The sequence below is a fragment of the Cottoperca gobio genome, chromosome 6, assembly GCF_900634415.1.
Source record: "Cottoperca gobio chromosome 6, fCotGob3.1, whole genome shotgun sequence".
In the NCBI taxonomy this organism is placed as follows: domain Eukaryota; kingdom Metazoa; phylum Chordata; class Actinopteri; order Perciformes; family Bovichtidae; genus Cottoperca; species Cottoperca gobio.
The window spans coordinates 3,233,227-3,242,675 of record NC_041360.1 but is presented as its reverse complement, the minus strand read 5'-3'; the positions used below and the strand labels follow the sequence as shown (position 1 = coordinate 3,242,675).

Sequence of the window (9,449 nt, the reverse complement as noted above, 5' to 3'; positions counted from 1 at the left end):
TATTCGGTCTTCAGAAGTAGAAAACCAAAAGAAAAAGAAAACAACCAACACAAAATAAAATGAGACAGAACTGAAAGAGCATTATACCACACATAACAATAATTTACAATTCTTTAAAAGTCTATTTCATTAACAGTATATTTTCCACTGGCACATGGGGGACCTCCAAAGATGTGAGGGAACAACAGCGCAATTGTAAATAAGTGTCCTTCTATATTTTGCCCCCAACCCTTGCCGATACAAAAAAGTTAAATATTATATTGTTATATATTTATGTTATGAATAGACGCAGTGTTGAGACAAGAAAGGCTTTTAGCACTAAGCCCTGGACGCTCACTGAGTTGGCTGTCTGGACAATAAGTCTTTGTATGAGTGTTATATTATTTCAGTCTCAACATCCACAAGCATTATAGCTAACATTTCTTGGTGTGGCTGAACAACCCCACACTTCTGATACAATCCTTCTCAGGCACGCAGTGTTCCCTCCTCGCGCTCCACTAGCTGCATGATGCTAATTAGCATCAATGCACTGACCCAGTGACACAGCAGCAGCACCTGGCATCATGTGGTATCTGATAGGGGGAATTTGAGCTTCGAGTCATCTGTCCATTTCTAAATTATTCGGTTCGGGGTCAAGAGCCTCTCCCAGCATGCATCAGCCGGGACATGTCTAATGGTTGAAACATATAGACAAACATTTACACTATTTCACATTTTAATACGCTTACTCTCTCACACACACCACACAAAAACACACGTTCTCTTTCAAAGACACGCATACATGCACACAAACACTTTTTCTCACACACACAAACACATACACACATACACTCTCACACACACACACACACACACACACACACACACACACAGACGCAATCCTTCTCTCTCTCACACACACTCACACTCCCTCTCTCTCTCACACCCACACACACACACACACACACACACACTCCCTCTCTCTCACACACACACACACTCTCCTCGTTCACACACACACACACACACACACACACACACACACACACACACACACTCACACTCACTCACACACACACACACACACACTCCTTCTCTCACACACACACACACACACACAAACTCCCTCTCTCTCCCTCTCTCTCTCTCTCTCTCTCTCTCTCTCTCTCTCACTCTCTCTCTCTCACACACACACACTTCCTCTCTGTCTCTCTCTCCCTCACACACACACACACACACACACACACACACACACACACACACACACACACACACACACACACACACACACTTCCTCTCTGTCTCTCTCACACACACACACACACACACACACACACACACACACACACACACTTCCTCTCTGTCTCTCTCACACACACACACACACACACACACACACACACACACACACACACACACTGCAGCTGACATGATGAGTGGGCTGTCACATTGACAGGTACATAATGGTTGCTAATGTTATTGGATATTTTAACATAGTGTAAGCACATCAGTCATCCGCTCCGTTAGGCCTCAGAGAGGAGCATACAGTTGTTGTGTTTATCAATGGGGCCAAGGTGACTGTCTAGGTCACAACACTGAACACTTAACGTGTTTAATATCAGAGTTTATTACATTGCAGAGCATTCTGCTGATAATCATTTAAACATTCATGAGTTAAAAACACACTCAGCCTGAATAATGTAACAGTTTATGAAGCTTTTATGCTTTGCCAGGCTAACTACTACTTACTCTGCTCTGAATGTTAGGCAGTGAGGATTAATACAGCATTTGTTTTTCACTTAACATTATTTTTATATGTTTTTCTTATCATATAAATAATGTGTCTTCAGGGGTTCATTTTGCAATAATGACCGGCTTGCAGCACATTATCCTGCGTATTACACAGCTACATAAAATATTGCTTTAAAAAAGTTTGTATTGATTTAATATTGATTGCATTGCTTCCGATTGAGGTGTTGTATCCTGTAACTGTCACAGTCTGTTACATTTATTTTCCATTAACCAGCGTGTCGTCACTGCCACAGCTCATCCCATGTTCCCTTTAGAGTTTACTTCATGTCTGTCGTCGATACTTCTGCCGGTTGTCCAGCTCTTTGTCTTTTAAGCGCTTTAACTTGCTTTTTCTGTACTTTTTTTTTCTTGTTCTCTTTTTCTTTTTTTTACTTGGTACATGAATCCAAAGTTTCAATCTCGTATAAAAATGAAAATTCACAAAATATTCCATGGTGTTTTCTGTTGGTGTGTTTTTGGATGCAGCTGACATTGTTAAATTGACCGGTTGATATTGATATAAATGGAGGATAATATCAGCCAAGATCGCCAAAACTTAGGATGAATGAAGCATGAAGTGAAAGCATTCAGATCACTGTTCAGACTTCTTAATGACTGGAACGCTGTATTGAATAATAAACAAACAAATCGAACTTATTACTTAAATTGAGCGGTGAAGGTTAGAGAGAGGTAACACTGACAAATACCGCAGCACCGCACTGAACATTCTGACCGCTAAATGTCAAATCTTAATGGAGGCACAAAATAAAGCCCAGCTATTTCTTTCAGTCTGTGAAAAGAAAAGGAAGTGATGGAACAAAAAATGTGTGTGTGTGTGTGTGTGTGTGTGTGTGTGTGTGTGTGTGTGTGTTTGTGCGCGTGTGTGTGTGTGTGTGTGAGAGTAAAAGGGAGCTGTCCATGTATGTGGAGCTGACAGCTGGCTGTCTATTTCTCCCGTATCTTTCATCTCCTCTTCTCTTTTGTTCCACCTCCTCTCTCTCTTCCATCCACCACTTTTTATCCGCCACTGCGCTCTCTCTCTCTCTCTCTCTCTCTCTCTCTCTCTCTCTCTCTCTCTCTCTCTCTCTCTCTCTCTCTCTCTCTCCTTCAGCTTCACGCTGCTCTCCCACTTTTCTTGAGACATTAAATAAAAACAAAGCTTCTTTATCACAGAGTGCCTCTCATTTTCTGGGTTCTTTGCTCATTTTACTAAATTCTCTGTGACAAGCGTGAAAAACAAGCACTCAGTGTGGAAGCAGCCCTGTGTTGCTCTCTCCTACACACAGTGGTGGGTGGAAACAGGACTGACTGCTGCAGCAGCTTCTTTTTTTCTCCAAACATTCTTGCAGCAAAATGGATTAATAATGAAATGAGGTTTTGTTCTCACAAAATAATCAGTGTCTCTATCACAGATCTCTTTAAGTTATCTAATTCTTCTTCGTTTTCTCTCCGCCCCTATTGGAAAGATAATCTAAGTGATCGTATTCTCCATGCAGAAATGTTTTAAGTTACAGCTCTTGTTTTTTTTTGGCATTTTATTTCCAATGGTTGCTGTGCTGTGTGATCTTAATGCACTGTGATGTGTTGACTGCTGCCAGCTGAAAGGCTTCACACAGAAGCAGAAGGAGGGACGTGAGCAGGACAGGAGGAGTGAATCCCTGGTCAACATCGACCAAGAAACACTCGCAGCAAGAAGAAGAAATGATCTATTTGTACGAAAACTTGAGGAGCACGTTGGAAAGCTTCAAACACACTGAACTTTACAGAGCAGGATTAGTCTTTATATAGATGTGTGCAGAGACATAAAGGATTTCAATGCTCACCCTTAACAAAAGGCAACTGTATAGCACCAGAATGCAGGTAATCCAGCATGTCTGCCTGTACTCTATCACAGGGCATTATCAGTGCACCATTAATGTAGCCCAAAGAATACTAGTAGTTATTAAAGAACTGATAACGATGGATCGGATGGCAGTAATATAAACGCTTAACAACAGACACACCAGCCGATGCCAAATGGCGCCAGCGTCTTAAAGTGTGGGGGGGGCAACCTAATTCCTTCCCCCCTTATTGTGGTGCCCTTGCTCGGACCACACCCATCTTCTAAATTGGCCTTTGTTTTGTTCTCAACTACACTGAACAGTTGTGTGACTGCATTCAGCACGTAGACAGACAGATTAACTCCTGTTAAATCTCCTCTGTGGTACTTCCTGCTACAGTAGAAGTCTCCAGGAGCACATTTTGCCGTGATGACACATACACACTCACAAGCTGAAAACAACACCAGCGTCGCTGCCCTGACGGTAACAACATTGTTGATACAGATCCTTTATATTTTCCGAGTTGTTGTGGTTTTATGTACAGTTGCATCATCAATTCATCAGTTTAATATTTTTGGATTTAAAAATGTGTAGTCTATATAATCCCAGGTCCCAGATCTTTAAAATATTTCTTTTGTTCAGTCCAAAATATCTTTTCTTTACGGAGATAAAGACATATCCTCCCATTGGAGAAACTATAATTGGCAAATGTTTTATGTTTTTGCTGAAGTGTTGATTAATCTATTATCAGAATTTGTATTCAATTGATCGATTTATTGCCAATTTTTCATGCCACCAATTGCCATTCATGATTACAGTGAGTTGGATGTGAAACAGGCACAAAGCCAGCTAGTCTCTGCAAGTCTCTTTCAAAACTGTGTTGAAATAAATATAAATCAACGGCTGACTGGAATGTCAAAGAAAATCTAATTCAAACATCTAAAATGCTATCGTATCTTTTGGTAAATAGCCAGCACTTATGTAAAGTATACATGCTTTGTAGTAAATAAATCAGAAGCACTGCTACCACAGTGAGGTCCTTACTGTGATATATAGCATCAGTTTAGGCTGGGAACATTTTCATATGCACTCTGCAAATCCTGGGTTTCCCCTCTCCTATGAGTCACCGTGTCGAAACATGAAGATCGGGTTCATTTCACTGTGAGCAGCAACAAGCTTGAATTCACACAGACAGAAAAAAGCAATCTGAGCAGCTCAGGCTGCAGAGACAGAGGGGGTTCGGCTTTTCAAGGAAGCGACAGCTCTCAGCTAAAGCGCTCCGACCGATGGTGCTGTTGAGATGCAGAATGCAGAGGGAGATGGAAAACTGACAGGTGTAGAGACAGTGTGTGTGTGCGTGTGTGTGTGTGTGTGTGTGTGTGTGTGTGTGTCTGTGTGTGTGTGTGTGTGTGTGTGTGTGTGTGTGTGTGTGTGTGTGTGTGTGTGTTGTGTAGGCTTAATAAGAGAGTAGGGAGCAGAGAGCATGGGGAAACTGATGGACTACAAGCGTCTCAGAGCTGGGTAGAATGTTGTTGGATAATCCCTCAGAGCAGAAACACACACACACACACACATTCATACACACACACACAAACACACACAACTACAAGGAGGCGATAGGAAATTCATGTAAAAAAATGTGATCTTACAAAGCACAGTGAAGTGAGCCAGAGCCGTACAGTACAGCACGTCCCTCATTTCAATGTCAGACAACACACAGATTTTATTATGATGCAATGAAGCCATTAGTTACCATTAGCTCATGACACTGGAAAGGTATTCTTCTCATTTCCATCACTGACGTATTGTTACTAGGGATAGGTACCAGGGAGCAGTCTTACTGCTCCTGACTCCAGATTAGTCTGAACCAAATTATTAATAAGCTCCTGGGTAGTCATGAGTAATCAATCATTCCTTGTGTTTAAGGGTTAGGGTTTCCAGTGTGCCTACTGTTAACTAACGCTGTGTCTGCTACTAAAGGCACATTTGTAAGCATTGCCATGGTTCTGCTTGTTTTCTGTGGCTTGTAATTTAATCTGATTTTGTTTAAACAATTCTCACAAGCCATATGTTCGCTCATAGAGTAAATGGGTCGCTGTAAAAGATCGTCGTTGTGAAGTTCAGGTCAAGCGTTTCATTGCCGAGGTGCGGCGGAGGGAAAAAAACGTCTGCATTGATCCTAGACACAGCAAAGACGACAGAGATGCCCACTTCATCTTAAACCTCATTTTAGCTTCATTTGTATTTCAGAGTGTATTTTGACACAGGATGAGGACTGGAGATGTATTTGAACAAACCCTAAAGCACACTAAAGGTTAAAAGAGTAAGCTAGCTTTAGCAGTGTGAGGGAACAGACTGGCAACTCATGAGAGAATACGGCACAATGATTTGGGATCTTCTAATTAAAGTGACTGACAGTGCAACTCAAGAGTTACAAACTTTGCAAAGCAGCAGCATCACTTCAAACACCAGCTCACATTGCTTAACTGATACCGCACAAGATAATCAAATCACAGCCAATCTAAAAAATGATCGCAATTTATCAGACATTCTCATCGTGATGTTTGAAGCAACATGTCCTTAAACTGATTTATTTAATCGGATTCAGCAACTTGACTGAATTTACAGCTGCAAACCTGAAGTTCCCTTGAAGCTGCCTCAAAGTCTTTTAAATTACAAGTTTCCAACGCATCAACGCGTCAAAGTGTGGATGCATCGTGTTGTATTTATTGTTGCATGTCATTGGATATCATGTTTTATAACTGACCGGCAGTATGGAAATTCTTGATATATATATATATATATATAAAAACAACACCAATGCCAAATGTATTATTCAGTGTTACTTAATGAATTTAGCTCTGAAATAACTTCTGATTGTGAATGCTGATCACTTTCTAGGCAGGTGACACATGCATGAGGAATATCCCACAGGAGGCCACACACACACACACACACACACACACACACACACACACACACACACACACGAGGAGATATGCTATATTCTCTTCTAAATGAAGGAGGATTTCTTAAAAGAAGTTCAACCTTCTGTTGTTCTCAGGCCGGTGCCTCAAAGGGAATGGAATATATAAAGTGATTTGTGTCTGCGGTGGTTTGTATTCAGGGCCCGCAGAGGGAATATTAGGCTTTCACGGATATTTCGATGACTGGTTGGCGGTTCATCCCAAGAAAACTGACATTTAGACTTAGAGTTGTGCTTATGAGCAACTGAGTCATGACTGCTTTTATCATCCAATGAAACTATTTAGAGATATCTGGGCCTTTTACCTCTCTGTCATCAAAAGATAAAAGAAGGGAGAAACTGCAGCAAGTAAAGGGGAAGAGTAACAATGGTAAAAGAAGAACAGAAAATCAGGAAATGCTTTTTCAGCTGCACTTTATTTAAGAAGTAGATCTCTCAAATCATCTTCCGATTACTCATCCAGAGTCAAACGGGCCAATCTTTTACACACCTCCGATATGCACTGTATCAGAAACACACTGATTCACAAGATTCAATTGCAGCATTCCAAATAATGTTGGTCAAGGTCAACCTGACCAAGAAAGCATTGCATACTACCAGGAACGTAGACAAAGATTCATTCTCTAAAGAATTTAGCACCTTGTTTAAGTCATTCACAGTATATTAATAGAAGAATATTTTTCTGAAAGCAAAATAGATTTGTTCATGCTCTCACACTCCGTTCTGCCATCGGAAGCAATTTGGGGTTCAGTATCTGGCCCCGGGATGCTTGAACATGTGGACTGCAGGGTCCGCGCTACCTCCTGAGATGTCAACTGTCTTATTGCCAAAAGGTTTATGAAAAGATTATCTCATTGACTGTTCGACCGTGACAAGGGAACAGAATCCCCGACCATCACTTCCTCCTTGAATCACTTCTGATGAAATGCACATGGAATGAAAGTATTAAAACAACCTAACGTTCTCAACGGAGAAAATACTTAAAAGTTGCTGCTAATGCATTTCTGTTTGCTCTTTCATTTAGCCTCTCAGTTAAGGTAACCCTTACTCTACGCTGAAGTTGAGTGCATAGATTAAGATTTGGTTAAATGAGGTTAAGGCTCTTTATGGCTTTTCAAGGGAGGATGGTTGCCTAGTGCGCTCAGGGTCATGTACTGAAGTACAGTAGAGGTTGAGCAGGGTTATATAGGCAAGTGTAATGTACACAGGTATAGAAAGGATGCATGGATATATACAATATGCCAGAAGGAATGAGGGAGAACTGTGACCTCCTGTTGATGAGTTGGTGAATCACTTATTCTCATTTTTTCATTGTGCACCACACACTGGTCAGTTTCACCTCATTTTGGGTGAGGTTTGTTTATGTCCATGGCTAAATGTAATGAATGATTTTAAATCAGAACCTGGTTGTGACCACCTCAATCTAACATTGTTGTACATAGAGTTTAGTGATGATTTAAAGTTTATTTTTGGAATTTCCCACAGGACAAACACCAATTCTACCAACAGCAAAAAAGGCATGTTTTAAACCATCTTTGCCCAACAAATGTTTGATTATAGCCCAAATGCTATGAATATATATCTCATAAAGGATCTTCTGTATTCCACAGAAAGGTGTGTGAAGGTTTTTATCCACCTAAAGGTTATGAATAAAAACCCAAATTATGTGAAGTGTATTTTCTGAGGCAGCTACAGAGAGCTGTGGTCTGAAGCAGCAGCAGCACTTACATGGAGGTGATGTTCTGGAAAAGGTCCTCGATGCTCCCAGTACTGTTCCCGGCGCTGCCGGTGCCCTGAAAGGACAGCAGCGGGAAGAATTTGCTGTTGTCTGACTTATTGCAGTAGATCTCTGTGGGCGAGCAGGTGCAAGTGGGCGGACAGTCCAGCAAGGAACTCAGGTAGTTGCGAAAGAAGACGCTGAGAAGAAAAAACACCTTCCAGCAGCACCATATCCTGGGAGGGCGACGGGCGCCGAATGCGCCAAATAACGCACCAAATCCATCCATGCTGCCACGATTCAACTGCCCAGATTTTTTTGCAACTTTGCAGCGCAGCAGCAAAGGCAAATGACTCAAATCCTCCTGATCATAGTCCGCTCCGCGCGTACGTGGGTGTGCGAATGCGTAACCGGTGTTCTCACCTTATTTCTCTCAATGGAGTCCAAATGTTAAATAACACAAAAATCATATCTCCTTTCATGTCCGTGTGTATCCGTGTGTGTGTGTGTGTGTGTGTGTATGTCAGAGATTTTGATGATGCCAGTCACGTCTCTCCTGCGCGTTTAAAAAAAAACACAGCTGGGAAGGAAAAGAAGATAGAAGAAATCCCGAAAATATTCCAGGTCCATGACATAAAGGGATCTGCGCTTGCAGTCTGGTCCTTTTTATTTTCTCCTCCTCTCTCTGCATCGTTTTATGTCATCCCACCATCTCTCTCTCTCTCTCTCTCTCTCTCTCTCTCTCTCTCTCTCTCTCTCTCTCTCTCTCTCTCTCTCTCTCTCTTTCTCCCTCTCTCTCTCTAACGCTGTTGCTGGTACCGGGTGGTGGGAATGGTGGAGAGACAGAGACAGGGCGGTAGAGAGAGAGGAAGACTCCATCCTTCGAGCTTCAAGTCCCACCTACTGGACATAGTGAAAACTGACACAGACGCGCGCGCATGTAGGGCCGAACACGCGCTTCTGAACGAATATGTTAGTGACCCCACAGAAATAAAAGGAACAAAACACAATGTGTGACTAAAAAACACATGCACATAAAGACTTTCAGTTATGTCTGCTGGCATCCAACATCAAGTACCAACACAGCCCTGTACATCATGCATTATTATCACACACATTGATGTTGGAGTATGATGATGGTGCACACTTTGGTCTC

At 41.8% G+C, this 9,449-nt stretch overlaps 1 protein-coding gene across 4 annotated transcripts in view; it reads right to left on the bottom strand.

Annotated features, from left to right (window-relative positions):
* The window catches only part of LOC115009608 (NT-3 growth factor receptor-like), a 162,135-nt gene extending 153,117 nt beyond the window's left edge, over window positions 1-9,018 (bottom strand). For all 4 annotated transcript variants that reach the window (XM_029433728.1, XM_029433731.1, XM_029433729.1 and 1 more), the window contains exon 1: window positions 8,305-9,018. In XM_029433728.1, coding sequence (XP_029289588.1) covers window positions 8,305-8,582 — 278 coding nt within the window. In that variant the 5' untranslated portion in view covers window positions 8,583-9,018. The remainder of the gene's footprint in view (window positions 1-8,304) is intronic.
* Between the last annotated feature and the right edge of the window lie 431 nt (window positions 9,019-9,449).